The 20,135-nt window shown below is 40.2% G+C and overlaps 1 protein-coding gene across 2 annotated transcripts in view; it reads right to left on the minus strand.

The window, feature by feature from the left end:
* Nucleotides 1-20,135, minus strand: part of LOC122553501 (nuclear export mediator factor NEMF-like) — a 132,769-nt gene that overhangs the window by 63,206 nt on the left and 49,428 nt on the right. For both annotated transcript variants that reach the window (XM_043697353.1, XM_043697355.1), the window contains 5 exons: nucleotides 15,506-15,576; nucleotides 15,344-15,419; nucleotides 12,537-12,599; nucleotides 7,345-7,422; nucleotides 5,193-5,401 (listed from right to left, as the gene is read on the minus strand). In XM_043697353.1, coding sequence (XP_043553288.1) covers nucleotides 5,193-5,401; nucleotides 7,345-7,422; nucleotides 12,537-12,599; nucleotides 15,344-15,419; nucleotides 15,506-15,576 — 497 coding nt within the window. The remainder of the gene's footprint in view (nucleotides 1-5,192; nucleotides 5,402-7,344; nucleotides 7,423-12,536; nucleotides 12,600-15,343; nucleotides 15,420-15,505; nucleotides 15,577-20,135) is intronic.

A 20,135-nucleotide genomic window follows, 5' to 3' on the forward strand; every position in this document is an offset into this window, starting at 1 on the left:
GGGTGGTGCAAGTACGAAAGGAGTTGCCAGGGAAAGTGGTGGAGGCTGGTACAATTACAGCATTCAAAAGGCATCAGGATCGATATAGGAGTCGGAAGGGCTTAAAGAGATATGGGCCAAATGCTGGCAAATGGGGCTATATTTATTTATGATACTTGGTTGGCATGTATGAGTTTATCCGAAGGTTCTGATTCTGTGTCTCTATCACTATCACTCAAAGCTTTACTCTGTAGAAGCTGTCACCACTGGAGCAAAGATATACAATGACTCATATTCCTCCAAGCTCCACGAACATAATTTGGGCCACTGCAGTCACTTATTCCCCATTCTGCATTCCCAAGACCTTTGTGATAATCTGCCTTGTTGCTGGCTGGACGGCCTCCAAGCTATCCCCAAACTTTAAATAAGGCTAAAGTTAACATGGACTCACAATAAACGGAGCTAAAACTTCACACATACTGCTGCCATTGTATACATTCTACAAGATCCTACTTACCAAGGGTCCTGCGCCAGCACCTTCCAAACTTGTGATCTCTATCACTTAGAAGGACAGCTATTTTTAGGGTTTTCTGTTTCACCTCAACACTCAGTCGTCAGTCAGTTTGTTTTTTCTCACTCAAGGTTTGGCAGAGCCATCAGCTCAGGAAGACCTTGCGCTTGCAGACTAGAAGATCCTGGATTTTCTGATCGAACCAGTCTTGGTGTTTTCTGGTCAACAGGCTGAGTGGCTCAATGCAAGACTTTCTTCTGAGGTTATTTGAGTCTAGCCACAGCAGTGACGTCTATCTACGGCTTTCTCCAATCTCACAAAGGCCTAGGCCTACGTCTATATCTGTCAACTGCGAGGGACTGTGGGACATTCTCAAATTCGACTGCCTGCAGAAATGTGTCACCATTCTCTGCCTATTTATCACAGAATCTTTGAATCCCTGCAGTGTACTCAAGGCCATTCAACCTATCAAGTCTGCACCAACTCTCCAAAACAACATCCAACCCAGACTTGCCCTCCTAGCCTAGACCTTAACCATGGTTAATCCACCTAAACCTGCACATCCTTGCACTCTACAGAGCAATTTAGAATGGCCAATCCACCTAACCTGCCTATCTTTGGACTGTGTGAGGAAACCAGAGCACCCATACAGACACAGGGAGAACCTGCAAATTGCACACAGACCCAAAGCTAGAATCAAACCTGGGTCCCTGACATTATTAGGCGGCAGTACTAACTACTGTGCCACCATGCTTGACACGCAAACTATGGTCCTCATCAACAGATTCACTACAGACCCAATATGAATGTAAACTGGGGTCAGGTAGGGCCGTACTATTGCACCAACACTCTTCTTCACCTTCCTGCTGGAATATTCCACCCCCTGTGAAGCTCCCCACCAGAGTGGAGCACCCGGAGTGCCTCCCTAAACAAACATAACATTTCCACCAATCCCAACAACAAGTTGGAGAAGAAGCATCCACAAAGGCATCAATCACTTTAAGCATCATTGAGTGGAACACATGGATGCCAAATAGAAACAGCACATAGAATCTATAGCATCCCACCCACATGCCTCATCCGTGGCAGAGTCTGCAGTTCTAAGATTGAACTATTCAGCCACCACAGAACTCATCCCCCCATGGAGTGGAAACAAGTTATCCTCGATCCTGAGGGACTGCTAAAGAATAATGGACTCTTCTATTTTACTAATAACAGATTTTAGGCTAACTGATCTAAAGTTTCCCACTTTCTGTCTCCTTCCCTTCATGAAATGAGGGGGGGGGGCGGGGGGGGGAAGAGAAATCACATTAGCAGACTTCCACTCTGCTGGAACCCTCCAGTGAGTTCTGGAATATTTAGACTAATGCCTCCATTACCTTTGCAGCCACTTAATTAAAATGCTTAGATTCTGGCCATCAGATCCTGGCAACTTGCCTGCTTTCAGGTTAAATAATTGTGGTTAGGGATGGGCAATACATGTTAGCCTTGCCAGTGAAACTTACATCCTGTGAATAATTGAGGGGAGGCAACGGCATAGTGGTAATGACACTCAACTAGTAATCCAGAAACATGGGTTAATATATTAGGGACATGGGATTTAAATCCCATCATGGTCCATTGTCTGAATTCACTGGAATAATCAGCAAGCTTCATGAAAATCATGTAACCACTGTTGACAGTCATAAAAAGCCATAGGGTTCACTAATGTCCTTTAGGGAAGGAAACTGCTATCCTTACCTGGTCTGGCCTACACGCGACTCCAGACCCACAGCAATGTGGTTGACTCTTAACTGCCCTTTGGACAATTAGGAATGTGTAATAAATGCTGCTAGCCAGTGATGCCCTCATCCTGTGAATGAATAAATTAAAAAGAAAATCCTTCAGGGAAGGAAATCTGCCACCCTTACCTAGTCTGACTTACATAGGACACCAGGTCCACAGAAATGTGGTTAACTCCTAACCACAACCTGGGCAATTTGAGAGAGGCAATAAATGATGCTTTAGCCAGCGAAGACCATATCCCATGAATGAGTAAAAAAAGTCAATGAAATTAAATGTGCTCTGTCAACACACTGAATCCTATATTCAATTCTAGTTAGCACAGCGCAATGGAGATATTCATTCAGCAGAGAAGTTATTATGAATTACTGGAGAAACACAGTCTTCTAGTCCAGAAAGGAAGAGTCTAAGAAGTGACTCAATATAGTAAACTCAAGACACCACAGTCTTACCAGACCAGAGGACTGCTCAAATCATTACTGAGAGACAACTGGTGTAGTTTAACCTGAGGATTACCATACCTCAGACTTGATCACCACTTCATGCCTTAGGTACAGAACACAACACTTACATTTAAGATTTAAATAAGATTATGCATGTCCCAATGCTTAGTCTTATAGTGTTGCCAAATTGGGCCATCACACATTTTTATAAAGTATCCACTGATGGATCTTTATGTCTGATGTTATCTTTAAAGCTCTAGTAATTAGAAGTTAGCCATTCAAGAGTGCATTATGTCCTTTCTGTAATTACTTTGGTTATCTAATAGCTAATACACAATATGCAATGCAAAATTATTAAAATGTCAACTAAATTTAAAGTACCCACAATCCAATAGGAATGTAGTTGCAATCCAGTTCCAGACTTATTATTTCGATTCCTCACAAGGGATTTAGACTGAAAAGTCACCAGCTCCAAGAGTATATTTCATATGTACAGATATGTTCTACCATGTATACAGAATCTTATACAGCTTTTACACAAAAACACCCAGATTAGTATTTCAGCAAGTTTGTTATTGTGGAACAACAAATACAGCAACCAAAACAAAAGTCTCACACATGGATCACAGACCCCAAAGACTTGGCTGTATATAACAATTGCTGTTATTGTATATGGAGGAATTTCAAGGTCTTTTGTTATTACTGAAAAACAAAGCATAAGTTACATACTCATTGGGGAATTCTACTTCATTCTCTGATGTAAATGACGCTATTTGCAACAGGAAAATTCTACCTGTCACAATGTAAATTTGAAATGTGCAGAGCAGTAGTCATGCATTTATCTAACTCCTGAAAACACTTCTCAGAAAACAATTTTTCAAGAAATTTACAAGAGCTCAAAAACATACTTTTTTCTTATATTTGTTAGTAGTTTGTTGATACCATAAATCATTAGATTTAACAAGTCATACATCTTGAGAATTTGACAAGAACCCACGTGGAAGGCTGGTCCAAAAGGTAAGAGCCCATTGAATCCAACAAGTTGACAAACTGGATCTAAAATCAGCTTACAAATAGGAGACAAAGGGTGATAGTGGAGATTGTTTTTGTAATTGGAAGCCTCTGACCAGCAGTGCACCACAGAAGTAGGTGCTGGGACTCTTGCTGTTTGTTACGTACATTAACAACTTGAATACGAATGCAGAATGTTTGATTGGTAAATTTACAGATTACAGAAAAATTGGGATGTCGTTCATAGTGAGGAAGATGGTCTCAGGCTACAATTTGATATTAATCAGCTGGTAAATTGGGCAAAGCAATGGCAGATGGAATTTAATCCCAATCAGTGCAAGATGACACACTTTGGGAAGTCTAATAAGGGAAGCATGTACACAATGAATGGTAGGTCCCTAGAGAGTACTGTGGAACAAAGAAATCTTGGTGTACAAGTCCATAGATCCCGGAGGGGTGTCAGCACAGTTAGACAGGATGCTGGAGGAATATGGAATGCTTGCTTTCATGAGCTGGGGTGTAGAATATAGGAGCAAGGAAGTCTTGTTACAACTTCATAAAACATTGATTAGGTTACAGATGCAGTTCTGTATGCAGTTCTGATCATTACACTATCAGAAGGATGTGCTTGCACTGGAGAGGGTGCAGAAGAGATTCATGAATATGTTGCCTGGGATGAAAAGTCTCTTATGAGAGACTGGATTTCCTTGGAGCAGAGGTGGTTGAAGGGGAAATCTAATTGAGGTATACAAAATTTTCAGAAACATAGACAGAGTAGTTCATGAGAATCTTTCCCCCATGGGAGATGTGTCTAATACCAGAGGGCACAAGTTTCAGGTGAGGAATAAGTGATTTAGGGGAGATCTGAGAAAAGGTTTTTTCACCCATAGGATGGTAGATACACGGAACATGCTGCCTGAGGGGGTGGTGGAGGCAGATATTCTTGCAACATTTAAGATACATCTGGATGAGTACTTAAAATGCCAGGGTACAGTAGGCTATGGACCAAGTGCATAGGTAAGTGGGATTAATGTAGCTTGGTGTTTGTTAGTCAGCATAGAAATGATGGGCAGAAGTGCCTGTTTCTATGCTGCATGACTGGATGAGAATTTGAATGACAGATTCACATAAACAGTTACAAAAGCAGAAACTGCTAAGGGTCATAGAACTCAATGTTAAATCTGTTTTCCTCTCCATGGATGTTATCAGACCTGCTCAGTTTTTCCAGCAATTTGTTTCTATTTCAGATTTAGAGTATCCGTAATATTTTACTTTTATCACATCAGCAAGTATTATATTAATATTTTCCAATTCATCACAAATTAGAATTAATATGCAATTTTTCATAACTGTAAACCAATTATATTATGTGCTATATTGTGCACTGAAATCCTTCTTCAAAACTGAAAATGAAAAGTTATATTTTTTGGATTAAGAGCTTACATTGATTGAAATAAAATGCTTACTTCAGCAACATAGTAATGTGGTTGGTGTTCAGTTTCAGCTCTTTAATGGAACAAGCTACTGCATCTTCTTGTTCCTGTGCTTCTTTTACAATGCTCCCAATTTCTGTCCAGTCAATCTGATTAGCTAAGGCACTGCGTATCACTTCAATAGCTTTATCAACAGCATTCAGATTCATCTCAATTAGCTCTCCTTTCAACTTGTCATATTCCTATTGAAACAAAAACATGGATAAAATTTAATTGCACTTGAAATAAATGTCATTCAAAGTAATTTATAACAAATATATGAATAAACAATATTTATTAATACAAATATATCACATTAATGTAGAAAAACATTATTTCAGGAGTATACTAAAAAAGGTCACCTCACCAATGAATAATATAGACAGAAGGGAAATCAAGTTTGTGAATTTTAAGGCGTGCTTAAAGGAAGAAATCAAATTAATGACGTAGGGAACAAATTTCACAGCAAGAGCCTTAGCTGAGTATTTGGGAGGAGAGGAAGGTGTGTAGGTCACAGTAGATGGGCTAAGATAGGAGGAGAGATGCATGATCTAATAGAGGTGGGAGTAAATGGATTCTCTGATGGAGAAGATATGGTGTCAGAAGACCAAGAGCACCCACTCTTTCGGACTTACAGGTATTACCTCAAATCGAAATGGTGTTTACAGACTTTTGTTAATTATGCTGAACACCCTCTTGGGCAAGGGCATAGGTCCAGCCGATGTCTGCAGACAGTATGCAAACAAAAGGCAGATAATGACATTAATCTGTTGATGCCAGCACTGCCAATTTGGAGCTCAATGCTTCAGCCATCAGCCTCTCTGAACCTTTCATTATCAAACATGCATTAAGCAGGACAGGCCTTCACCAGTGAAAATTAAAGGCATCATCAACCACTTAAAAGATGAGTTACTAGTGCTTTCCATCATCTTCCAAATTGGTGTAATGGGTGGTGAAGGATTTCTCATTGACTTCAAGGCACCTGCAGAAACTAGAAGAGCAGACAGCTGCTAGAATGGGAAGGAGAAGAGTTCTCATCCATAGACTAAAAATGTTCAGAAAGTAACATTCCTTCCTAAGTCTCAGCAAGGAACAGTGTGAGATGTCTGCACTTCAGTAAAGGAAGTTTGCCATTTACTGCACCTGCAATGCAAAGCAAAACAAGAACCACTATGTCAGTGGCTAAGGTGGCGGCCACGGCCATGAAATTTTCACATGGATGGCATCCTGCACATTGCATCCACTATTGCAGAGAGGAGATGACATAACAACATTTCAGGCAAAGAGCACACATGCTTTTGTCTGTGCACACTGCATGTAATACCACCCCCCCCCTCCACCACATCACTTTAACTGATCCTCCAAAACACAGTCAGCGAGCCACTGGATTTTTCCTCCAATTGTCCTGTGACACAAACATCATTGGCAAGGACAGCGTATATTGCTCATCCATAACAGCCCTGCAGAAAGTGATGGCGAGACAGACGCTTGGGCCCCTGCAGTCCACGTAGTGTTAGCATATCCACAATGCGGAGGGTGAGAAATCAAAACAGCGCTGTGCTTTTCAACATCCCATTAACTTTTACCAGTTTAGCCTCAGTCCTTTGGGCAGGGCAGAGCACCCTGAACAGGTAAATACATGGGACTATGGCAAGGAGGAACACAAAGCTAGGTACCAACAATGCAATGACAACTGAGAGGAGCATATAAAAGTCAGTTGGAGGCTAATTATAGGATTTTGAAAAGGGATAACAGTTGTTTCTATGGGGAAAGAACTGGAGTGCAGTGATGGTCATTAATGATGTCAGTGAGTACTGCAGCAAGGAGGCGTGATTGAGTGGTCAGGAGTGTGGTGTGAAGTAGATGATTCCCACAGAGTAAAAAATCCAGTAAAAAGACTAGGGAAAGGGAGATGAGAAGAATAACTGATAGAGATGCTGCAAAATGAAAGGTGATAACTGCTGCAGCTATCCAGTTCATCTCAATCTGAAAGATGAAAATCATCAGGTCTCCAATCCAAACTAAAGAAAGTTATGCACACAATATCATCAAAAGGTCTACTGTACTTAAATTAGCATTCACAGCAGCAAGTTTATATTTACCCTTCATACTCTCGAAATCGTTACACATTTATAACTAGTCTTACCTGATTTGCTTGTAGTGCATCCAATCTTTTTTCATGGTCTTTACGAACATTTTCCAGTTTCTTCAATGCTTGTTTTTCCTTGAAAGATGAAATGGAAGGCATGATGTATACCAAGCATTTTGTCCACCCTAATCATCAATGGATGCAACCTTTCACTTGTAAAATTTCAAAATAGATTAATAGAATCCCTATAGTGCAGAAAGAAGTCATTCAGCCCATCAGTCTGCAACAACCCTCCAAACAGCACCTGGACCCAACCCCACACACCAACCCTGTAACCCTGTGTAAGGTTTTAACCATGGTCAATCCACTAACCTGCCTATCACTGGATGTGGGAGGAAACTAGAGCATCCATGCAGACCTGGAGAGAACATGCAAACTTCACACAGACAGATGCCCAAAGCTGGATTGAACCCAGGTCCTTGCGCTTTGAGGCAGTAGAAACCACTGTACCACTCAGCAAATCACGTTCTGGATTTAAAGACCAACTGGACAATAGTTCAGAAATCAAAGCTTGAAAGAATGTGCTACTGCAGATTAGTTTCAAGCTTGAGAATACCTCTTCCAATCTGCATTAATTGTGATCTCATGTAAAGTGCTCCAATAAAATATCCAGGTGACCTTGGAATGAAGTGGATACCAGAACGATCTCTGTTGCCACCAGGAGCACCCTAACCCTCCCCAAACTCCAAACCTAGCTCAGTAACCCTATCCAGGAGCCTTTGTTTTCAAAGAGATGATATGATACCTGCTCTCAGTCCTAAAGACCACACGTCAACGACTACTTAGCCAATGAAGCATTGTTATGAAGTTGAAGACATGCACTGTACCTTTAAAAGAGAGAATGCTGTTCTGAACTGACAGATTACAGGCGCCTGTGTATCTGCCTAGATGGCAGTTTCAGAGTGTACTGGAAAATTGAAAATATGTAACACTGGCTGTGAAATGGATACCAGAGTTTTGGTTGCTGTTTTGACAATTCGAATTTAACCAGTTTAAACTATGCCCCGGGATACTAAAACCCAATCACGTTTGATGTTATTGTTTTGCCAACATCAAACTAATGAGATGATCTGATGTGGGGAGTATAAGAATGCAGACATTTTGAAATTTAGTCAGAGAGCAACCGCCATAGAGAGATGAATTCCCGTAGAGCTAAATGCACATCTAATAACATGCTCTTTATGAAATTAAGAAAAAAAACCTTTTTAATCAAAGGTATCTTTTCACGCTAAGCCTATTTACAGCGAAAAGAAAGACAACAACCCAGGGAGATCAGCAGTAGGAAAACTGAAGAGAGCCGGGAAGACAAAGGCGGTGTAGTTTTGAGATTAAATGAATGTAATTTTAATATGCTGTCATATTGGAACAGCATATTTTATAGAATGGGGTCAGATAGTAAGTAGTTAAGAAAAGGGAGGCTTGGGTTTGTAAATCGTCGTTGTTTAGTGTTCACTATTAGAGTTAAGATAATAAAGAAAAGAAAATTTCTTTAAATAGTGGAATTTAGGAGTTCTCGGTCACTCACATTTTAAAAGGTGTTTGGTTTAATTAACAGGGACTTTGTAACAGTTTTGAGTGAATGTATTTTGCTTCATTGACTCAGATTAGAAGATACTAATCTGGACACAATGCACTCTCAATCAGTCTTTCATGAAATTAGGTCAGAATTTAATGATACAAGTGTAAAAAAAAAATCAACATTTCTGAACACATTATGTCACATCTCCATGGTCATCACATCATTCAGAGGTGAAACTTAAACCCAGCCAAACCTTTTGGGCCAGGTGTAGAGGTACTACACTGTGCCACAAGACCATTTATAATTGAAGTTCCTGCAGTTGACATGGTAGCACATTCTGCTCTGTGTACTGAAGACAGACAAACACTATGTAATCACTGTACCATGATTATTGGATTAGCTTTTGAGAATGCCTCACATTCCAGTCCTGAACTCCATTCTCTTTCAAAAGGTCAGTTATTCATTCCTTCCACTTTGAGAACTGCTTTGTTGACATCGAAACCAGTTGCAGTTGATTTTTGGATCCATGTGGTGAGGTCAGTGCAGTAACTTGAATCCATCTACAACACCCCAAAAACCCTATTCTTCATTGCTCCTTTTATGTAGTACCCCCTTTTCCCCTAGAATCCCTTCTCCTTGTTTCAGATGAGCTGCTTTAAGTGACTATCAACATCTCAATTTTACTCGTACCAACATGCAAATACTTTTGCTGGCTCTGCACCTTTACATATAGAGACAAGAATATAACAAATTGCCTTTACCTCCAAACACCCCACTTCATAACTGTGAAGTATCCCTCTCGCTCCCTGTGACTGTGCTCAATGACTGAGGGACTAGCACAATTAGCCCAGTTCTCAGACATGAACTGCCAACACCACAATATGGATGTCAGTTGGACCCAGTTGAATGACCAAGATTAATTTTGTTTGACTGCCAGGACTAACCCTGGCCCGAATCAACAGACTGAAGCAGATGACACAAAGATAGGTGGAAGGACAGGTAGTGTTGAGAAGGTGGAGAGGCTGCAAAAGGGTTTGGACAGGCTAGAAGCATGAGCAATGAAGTGGTAGATGGAATACAATGTGGGAAAGTGTGAAGTTATGCACATGGTCAGTAGAATAGAGATACAGACTATTTCCTAAGTAGGGAAAGGCTTCAGATATCTGAAGCACAAAGGGGCTTGGGAGTCCTGATTACGGTTAACATGCAAGTTCAGATGGCACTTAGGAAGACAAATCCAATGTTAGCATTCATTTTGAGAGGGCTAGAACACAAGAGCTGCTGAGGCTGCATAAGGCACTGGTCAGACCATATTTAGAATATAGTGAGCCATTTTGGGTCCTATATAGGAAGAATGTGCTGGCCTTGCAGGGGTCCAGAGGAAGTCTACATGAATGATCCCAGAGATATAGGACTTGTTATATGAGGGACAGTTGAGGACTTCTCATCTGTACTTGATGGGAGTTTAGAAGAATGAGGAGGGGATCTCACTGAAACTTACAGAATACTAAGAGGCCTGGATAGAGTGGGCATTGAGATGTTTTGACTAATAGGAGGCTAGGACCTAAGGGCGCAGCCTCAGAATGAAGAGATGATCCTTTAGAATTGAAAAGAGGAGGAATTTCTTCAGCCAGAGGGTGGTGAATCTGTGGAACCCATGGCCACAGAAAGTTGTGGAGGTCAAGTCACAGTGTATTGAAGACAGGGTTAATAAGGGGGATCAAAGATTATGGGGAGAAGGCAGGAGAATGGGTTTGAGAAACAGAGTAGCCATGATCAAATGGTAGAGGGGACTCAATGGCCCAAATGAATAGTCTGCTCCTTTATCTTATGATCTTGTGGAAACTGCTTTCATGTGGCCAAAACCCAAACTAGAAATAGCCCAGCTCTTGGACTGAATGTGGCATATTCCCTGGCTGATGGGAGTCTGTATTTGACTCACTAAGCACACCTGGCTTTTCCCATGCACACATTGTCACACTCTTCAAGCATATACAACATGTTTGCCACATAAGCTGATGTTAACACATCACAATGCTGTAAAGCAACATGTAAGAGCTTTCATGGTCTCCTATAGCCACAAGTTATTTATCTTTACTTCTGTGTAGAAGCTTCCTGTTTAGATACAAACTGCTTGGTTTGTCTTGTGCTAATTTGTCACTTGAGAAGCTAACGCTGCTGTCTCAAGCACCACTGTGAAAGAAAAGCTGTAACCTCATTATGCCCAAAGTGGCATCTAAAAAACTGATGCTGGCATTGTGATTTTGCCCCGATGGCTGGAGTTATACTTCAGAGATCCATTGTGCCTTAGGCATTATAGAGGTACTTATATAATGTCTAAGGCACAATGAGCACAGTGAAGGTGTCAGAAGAGGCGGTGGAAACTGTGTTCTCACCTGGACTAGAGGCAGAGTACCAAAAAGTTACCAGGTATGCACTTAGTTTTTGCAGTCAGATTTCTGAAATGTCAAGAATCTCAACTGGACAGAAATTATTTGAAAAGGTAAAGTTAATTAATGTTAATTAATGCTGTTGAGTAAGGTAATTAATGAGATGCAAATACATGAATACAGACTTCTCATTACCTGATAGTGAGAAGGTGATCTAGCCATGGAAGGAGGGAGGACTGAATTGCAAAAGGTCTTCTCAATAGCAGGAATTTTATTTTTGGGTTTTCACTCATTTAACTCATCACACTCGCCAAAGTTTGCATTCTCAGAGTGCAAAATTGCCCAACTGATTGCAGCCCTTTCAACTGTTGGTCTCTTGCCAAAGTTTGAACATTTTGGTTACAACAGCAATGGGAAGAAGCATTCTCATTTGAACCCCACAAAAGAGAAACAATAAATTGCACTTATCAGGTTTATCAATTGAAAGATGCTTTAAGCAGAAAATCTTGATAAAATTTTCTCAATATTATATAAAGAAAGAAAGACTATTAAACTGAATTTAGGACATTATGAAACAAATTTAGGGGAAGCGCATACAGTTATCAACATTTCATAGATGGAAATGTGTTGCTGGAAAAGCGCAGCAGGTCAGGCAGCATCTAGGGAACAGGAGAATCGACGTTTCGGGCATTAGCCCTTCTTCAGGAATCTCCTATCAACATTTCATCCTCAGCCACATGATAGCAAAGGAAGATATGGGAACTTGACCCACAAAACAAAACACAATCCGGTACAAGGAAGAAAGATTTACCTTGATGGGTGCTGCATATTTCTAGGATAAACGGGAGCTATTCTGCAAGGAATTGCTATATCTTAAAATGGAAGGGCTTTAATTTAATGGCTGAGGATCACTTTCTTTCTAGACAACAAAAAAATTGAAAAATAAAAATATTTCTGTAAATGTAATCATGAATGTTTAGTGTCACTACAACCACAATGCCTCAAAGATGAACAAGAGAGAAGTCGCAACAAATTTGGCAAAATCTCACAGGATATAGATCACATGGCTAAACTAGCTCATGCTAGTATTTATGCCCCACTTACGCCAAAACAATCATAAGTTAGAATGCTAAAGGTATATCTTCAACATGGAAAACTGCATGGAATGACTGTGCAGCTAGCTGCTGAGAGAAGACACAGAGAAATATCAATAATGCGCAATTACAGAATTTAAAATAAAACATAACTTTTCAGGGCTGTAATAACCAGTCAAATCTTACCTGTTGCAAAGCTTTTAAGTCTATTTTCTGGCTTTCTAGCTTTGAGTAAAACTCATCAACTGCCTGAACAAAAATAGATTTTACAATGTCAGTACAAAAAATTAAAAATTAGAATTAGAATCCCTACAGAGTGCAAACAGGCCCTTCGGCCCAACAAGTCCACATCGACCCTCCGAAGAGTAACCCAGACCCATTCCCCCACCCTATGTTTACCTGACTAATGCACCTAACCTATACATCCCTGAACACTAGGGGCAATTTAGCATGGCCAATTCACCTAACCTGCACATCTTTGGATTGTGGAAGGAAACTGGAGCACCCGGAGGAAACCCACGCAGACACAGGGAGAATGTGCAAACTCCACACAGTCGCACAAGGCTGGAATCGGTCTTTGAACACTGAGTGTTAGTGAACTATTTAGCTCAGAATGTACACTAAACCCAAGCCCAATCCTGCCTTTACCTGTACTTCCAACAGATGCTGTTTCGTAACTATTAAGAACAGAAACTCTGTAACCAATAGACACCAAAACCAGCTCAGTAGTCCTGTCTGCATCCCAATCGACATAAAAAAACGCAATACGGACCAAGCTGGCTTTTATGGCCCAGCTTTCATGGATTTATTATTGGAGTAATACTTATGTGAGTTTTGTTTCCACTTCAAAATGAATCACAATTTTGTCAAGGATTTTATTCTCTGGTATTAGACAAATAATTCAAAGATTTTTCCTTCTATATCAAACTCAAAAATAAGCAACCTGCAAAATTAATAATTTTCCTTTCATACTCAATGTTTAATGGCAACAATTTTTCACTGAAATTTTATTTACAGCACATACGGTAATCTATTATCTATAACATCCCATTAAATGTAATTATAAATGCCATGTATTTCCAGTAATGATTATAGTACAACAAATGGAACAAAATGCCAGTCATTGTTTTATATCATTTCACCTGTTAAGTAATATATGGAATGTAGGGAGAACTAGCCATTTGGATACAGAACTGGCTCAAAATGTAGGAGACAGAGGTTGGTGGTAGAGAGATGCTTTTCAAACTGGAGGCTTGTGACAAATGCTGTGCCGCAAAGATTGATGCTGAGTCCACTGCTTTTTGTCATTTATATAAATGATTTGGATGTGAACTTAGTACATATGGTTAGCAAGTTTGAGATAACACCAAAATTGGTGATGCAGTGATCAGCCAAGAAGGTTACCTCAGCGTAGGATCTTGATCAGATGGGCCAATGAAATAATTGAGATAAATATGAGGAGCTGCATTTTGGAAAGGCAAATCAGGGCAGGACTTACACACTTAATGGTAAAGTCCTGGGGAGTGTTGCTGAACAGAGAGACCTTGAAGTGTAGATTCACAATTCTTGGAGTCGCAGGTAAATGGGACAGTGAAAGTTGTATTTGGTATTTTTGCCTTTACTGGTCAGTGCATCGAATATAGGAGTTGGGAATAGGTTTTGAAATAGTGTGCGCAATTCTGGTCTCCCTGCTATAGGAAGAATGATGCAAAACCTGAAAGGGTTCAGAAAATATCTACAAGGATGTTGCCAAGATTGGCAGATTTGAGGTATAGGGAGAAGCCAAATAGGCTGGGGGTACTTTCTCTGGAGTGTCAGAGGCTGAGGGGTGAGGTTTTACGGAATTTATAAAATCATGACGGTCACAGATAGAGTGAATAACTAAGGTCATTTCCCAGGGCAGTAGAGTCCAAAACTATAGGGCATAGGTTTTAGGTGAGAGGGGAAAGATTTAAAGAGGGACCTCAGGAGAAACATTTTCATGCAGAGGATGGGTGCTTGTATGAAATAAGCTGCCACAGAAAGTGGTCGAGGCTGGTATAATTACAACATTTAAAAGGCCTCTGAATGGATGGAAGAGTTTAGAGTGATATGAGTCAAATGCTAGCAAATGGGACGAGATTAATTTATGATATCTGGTCAGCATGGACAAGTTAGACCGAAGGTTTCCATGCTTTCCAGCTTTTTGAGTCATAGGGATCAAACAAAGAGATAACTGCAGTTAACAACAGTGTACATAATCAATCCCCATGACAGAACACATACGAAAGGGAACATTCACCTTATATTTTGAGCAAGTATATTTAAATCCTAGATATTTCTTTCCAGTTACTTTATTTAAGCATATGATTAGACGACTGATTTCTTTTAAATACAGAATTAATGATAAACGTGTTACTGGCAACGAGGAAGTGCTCGTATTTTTTTAGCTTTTTTGCAAGCATGTAAGCCAGATGCTCTCAACAAAAAGGTAATTCAAAGAGAGTTGTTGGAACTCTTGTGTATATCACAGCCAAATAATCCCACTAGAAAACAGAACTGCTGTTTAGTCTTTTGCCTTCATTTTTGCTGGAGTAGTTACTCTGATACTGAAAAGCTAATCTATATCAAAACTATATATTAACATTAATCCAAAATGCAGAGTGCAAAAAGAATTTTGAAAGAATAATGAGGACAATGGAATAATAGTCAAATTATAACTAAAATCATACAATTAGGGTCCATGTAAGATAGTGCATTTCTCATGAGAAGCCTTGATCCAAACAACTTCCTTTCTCCTGCAATGTGAACATGGATTTGTAACAAAACCTTCTGTTTGATCGTGTTACTGCATGCACTTATTGAAGAAGTTATCCTATTTGTACGTGTTACAAAATCAGTGTTAGAAACTGACATTTTCTAACCAGGCATCCCACAACATACCTAAATACGACTGAATAGCTAACAAAATAAAATTAAGAACAAAAAAATAAAATCCAGAAGGGTATTATCACCTTATCAAATGAGTCGAACACTATGCAAGAATACTTTGCATGCTGTTCATAAAGAAACGGATGAAATTCCTCATAGCTGCAAAAGAGAAAAACATGTGTTTTTTTCAAAAAAAAGGACTTTCATCTATCGTTATAGTTCAAAGCAAGAGATATGACACTTACGTTAATAACTCCTCAGGTGGTTTGTCTGGATCCAAACTTGGCTTTCTGTCTTGTTTCTGTATTATATAACCCTAACCAAAAATACCAAAAAGGAAAATATGTTGTTGTAAGTCTTTTAAAATTTTAATAGCTGTCTTCTTTAAAACTCTCAACAAATCAGCATGAAATTTACCAAAAACTGGCAAAAGTCTCAATTTCAGAGAGTTCCATAGAAGTTTCTTTGAGCTCTAATGAGTTATCTCACCCTTTTCTCCACTGTTGACCTCATTGCATACACACTATGCCTCAGTCATATTCACCACTGCCAGGAACTTCTGAGATTCCTATTCCAGCCCCACTTTAACACCACCAAACGTGGTGCACACAAGTGTACTAGGTCACGCACTGTGAGTCACGAACTACCCTTTACAGTTGCAAGGTTTGAAGAATTAGTCCAGAGATGGCCAATGAAGGCAGGTTAGCATCTCACTTTGCCATCAGGGACCTGCAGGACCTAGTGGATGGGGTGATGAAATGGAAGACCATCTTATTTTCTCAGGATTTTCAGAAACCATGGCACCAGACCCCCCATTCTAAAGTTGTCATCTGGTTCATGCAAACACAAGAATCAAAAAGGAATTGGCTGTTCAGCTACTCAACTCTACTCCATCATTTAATAAGATCATTGTTGATCTGATTGTAACTTCAAATCCTTATCTCTGCCTACCTCTGATAACCTTTCAATCCATTGCTGTACACAAATAGTGTGGTGTCCATGGCAAGTATGTACTGTAATTAAGTGTCACCTATCTCTTTGCTATCTCACATTCACTCTAATTCTGCAACTACCTCCACCTCCCACTAAAGCTCATGGTCTACCATTCTCAATACTATATGCAATATCTACCCTCACAGCCCCCAGTGCACCTGACTCAGGATGCCTCATCACTTTTCCTACCTGCGTCAACACTAACAGTTGTGCCAGCTACTTTTAGCTCACTGAAATCTTCCATTTGTCTCATTCCAGAAGAAACTGTCCTACAATAGGAGAGAGTGCTTGAAGGTGGGTGGTGATGTGCTCAACATCCATATTCACATTCCTTACAAAGGAGAGAATTCTTGCCCCACCAGAGGACTGTGACAGCTGACATGGTGATGCTGAGGCCTCCATGTCCCAAAAATGAAGAAAGATCACTGTCAAGTGTGATGCAGCTCTCTCATTATTGCCACTGCAACTATATTCTTAACATGGCCGAATCTCTACTTCTATTTTGCAACTCATTCCCTCTTTGGTCTACCAGTGGCATCTTTACATTCTCCCCTTTGAAAAAAAGAAGCACCTCTGGACAACCCACAGCTTCAGTACGCCTTCCAATTGTGTGGAGCAGAGGCTCCGACGATCAAACTGCATTCTGCATGGACAGTACCAGTATGAATCCCAATATATCACCTGCATGAAATGCTGATGTGGAGAAGCCATACTATGGTTTTTGGTGGCCACAGTGGAAGACAGTGTTTAATCGCAAATACTCCGGATAACACATGGCATTCTGACCTCTACCTCTGGAAGGAGTAAAGCTCCACCACGTCATTCTGGGCTTCATGGCATTTTAGGGAAGACAAACAATTTGTCCCTTCTGCATCTTTGTCACATCATCAGGACACCAGTAGATGGAAGCACTGCACTAGTGGGAAGGGGCTGCTGGAGGTTGATGATGATCCTGAGCTTTCAGATGCATGCGCTTCTCATCCATTCACATAAAGTCATACAGTCACAGCCCTTAGCGCAGCGGCCACAAGGATGACAATAGCTTTTGCACCGGGATCTACTCAGCACAATCCAAACACCCTATATGGGTAATATTAGAAACAAAGTATCACCTTGCTAATATGATTATTCAGCAGTCTCTGGACATACAAAGACATTGTCTTCCAAGCATGGAGATATAAAGGTCCCTAACAAGGCGGCCAGGGAGCTGCCTCTTGATGGATGTTGCACATCATTGCCCTAATATAAATCTGTACTGCACAGGTGTCTGTTTAATTCTATTGCCCTTTGAATGGCATCATATCGCCTCTCCCTCAGAAATGCGCTCTGAAGTGGATGTTTGCCCCCAACGTACCAATGGCATGGCAGAAGGATTACAATGAAAACATTCACTGCATTCCAAAGTGCAGCACTGAAGTGGAGGGATGTATTCTAAGTGAATAAGATAGGCCATAATGATGTGATAAGGCCAGTATTTGTTTGATGCCATGCCTCATGGACAAGGGGATGCAGTGCTCACTGCTCATGGAACCAAACCTGAGACGTTAAGGACTAGTGTCCAAGATCAAGGCCAGAGCAACATGTGGAGATGTGCGTCAGGGACCTCACATAATTCTGGTGCCAGGAACTGACACCATCTAGTTTATTTCCGATGTGTGGGAGAATAGGAAAACAAATATAAATGAGGGACATTTGAGTCATGGTAAGATGTAAAATTATGCAAATAGGTTTTTCACCACTCACCAGTGAAATTCTCACCTCACCTTTCCAAACCTGGTTGTAAAAACAAATCAGGCTTTATTTTCCTCTGTCAACAATGTCACTTTTCTGATCTTACCATATTTTCCCCAACAGACTCACCATTACCCACATGCTTAGGTACTGGGAAAATTTAGTCCATCTTTTGTTTTACTTCTTCCAGTGCCATCTGCTTTGGCCTTGCACCGTGAAACATTTTGTCATTTAATCTCTCCTGTCCTCCAACATAATGCAGCCTTTTCGTTTTTGCACCATACTTCTCCTTCCACTCAAAAACTATTAAAATGTCAAACTGATCCTAATTCTGATAAAGGTCACAAACTTGAAATGGTAATACTATCACTTTCCATGAATGGTGCTAGATTGGATTTCCAGCAATGTCTGTTTTCATTTCATATTTCTAGCATAGGCAGTTTTTTTTTGAAAGACAATCACATCCCGACTCTCAAAAATTAACTGCAGAAAGCAATGCCAGAAAAAGCTGGTTAATTATTCATACCACTTTGTAAGTTTTAACTGCTACTATGTAGTAGAGACACAAGAGACACCTCAGCATCAAGTTTGCATGGTGAACAAATGGCTCGCATCATATTTGAGAGATTTCCGGTAAGGCCAATCTCGTAGCATGTGGAACTGTAGGAACTCAACGTATACACTGACCAGTGAAAGTAGGTTTGACAGTACTGGAGAACCCCTGGCAGATTTCTCATGTAAGAGATCAAATAAAGGTAGCTCATTTGATTGCTCCATTTCAAACATGCTTTAGGATGGAGCCCATGAAATATGCAAGAGATAGGAGTGCAGGTATCATTCCATCAAACACACTTTTCTCATGGAATCCAACAAAGACACTTGCAAGAGCGGGCCAAGGGTTCCCACGCCCACATTATCTATTTTGGCAAACATAGTATCATTGAAACTTAACTCAACTGCAGCATTAGTGATGCTGAAATAAGAGGCATCAAAGCCACCTTACAAGATAATGGCTACCTCATGCATGTAGTTTCCCACTGTATATGGCATAGATTCATGAAAGTTCTTCAGGCAGCAACTCTTGGCCTTGAAAACTGCCCACTGTACCTCACATTATAATTTAACAGATGAAACTCGCTGTTTCACTCTGCTGTCATAAAATCACAAATGGACTAACACGATACTGCTACAAAGTTACACTCTGTGCTGTATGAATTTCAGTAGCAGTGTAATGCCAACTACACAGGCCATACACCTCAAAAACTGGCAGATCAAATCAAACAGTGTGGCCCTTTAATTATTCACTACAAGCAAGGTACTGACTAAATCCAACCAGGAGAAAGTGAGGACCGCAGATGCTGGAGATCAGAGTCAGGTTTGTGATGCAGGAAAAGCACAGCAGGTCAGGCAGCATCCTGACCTGCTGGCAGCAGAGAGCAGGAAAATTGACGTAACTTACAACATAGCATTCAAGAATAATTGTGAATCTGTACTTGGGCAACATTTGCTGGATAATCTCATCTGCAAAGAATTGCACTGACAACCAATTTATTATTGTCACTCAGGATCATTGCGCTGTGCACGTACACATACTGGAAGCTACATATATTAACCCCTGTCCTTTGAAGGCAGAAAAAAAATGTACATGCACTGCATCTGTTCCAACTCAACAAAATAAATGACAGCCATTTGCTGATTCATTTCTTAGTGTACTGTCCTAGCTAATTAGAGTCAGAGTCAATCTCCTGGTTAAAATGTAAACCAAGTCTGGCGGTTACATGTCAATCAGCATCAATGGGTGCTTTTCAACAGCAAAACGTCCACCACAGTCTGTCTGGCAACCAGTAATCACTCTCCTCTCACATAATATAAATGTAAGTTTATTTTTCTTTGGATTGGTACTTTTGCAAGTTGTCTCAATGAGTGCAAAATGAAAGGCAAAATAAAAAGTCTTTTTTCAGCATTATTCAAGAAGCAAGTTAGTGAGCCTGCATTTTAATCTCTCTAAAATCCTCAATACTACATTTGGTACAATAAGTGGCACCTTATTAATATTTAATTTGGTTCATCATTGCTGTTAGCTTGTAAATTGCATACTAAAACCTAGAATTTATTCACTTCTCATTTTGTTAACCTGATGTGCAGCCTGAA

This window comes from Chiloscyllium plagiosum, chromosome 10 (assembly GCF_004010195.1).
Source record: "Chiloscyllium plagiosum isolate BGI_BamShark_2017 chromosome 10, ASM401019v2, whole genome shotgun sequence".
Lineage (NCBI taxonomy): Eukaryota > Metazoa > Chordata > Chondrichthyes > Orectolobiformes > Hemiscylliidae > Chiloscyllium > Chiloscyllium plagiosum.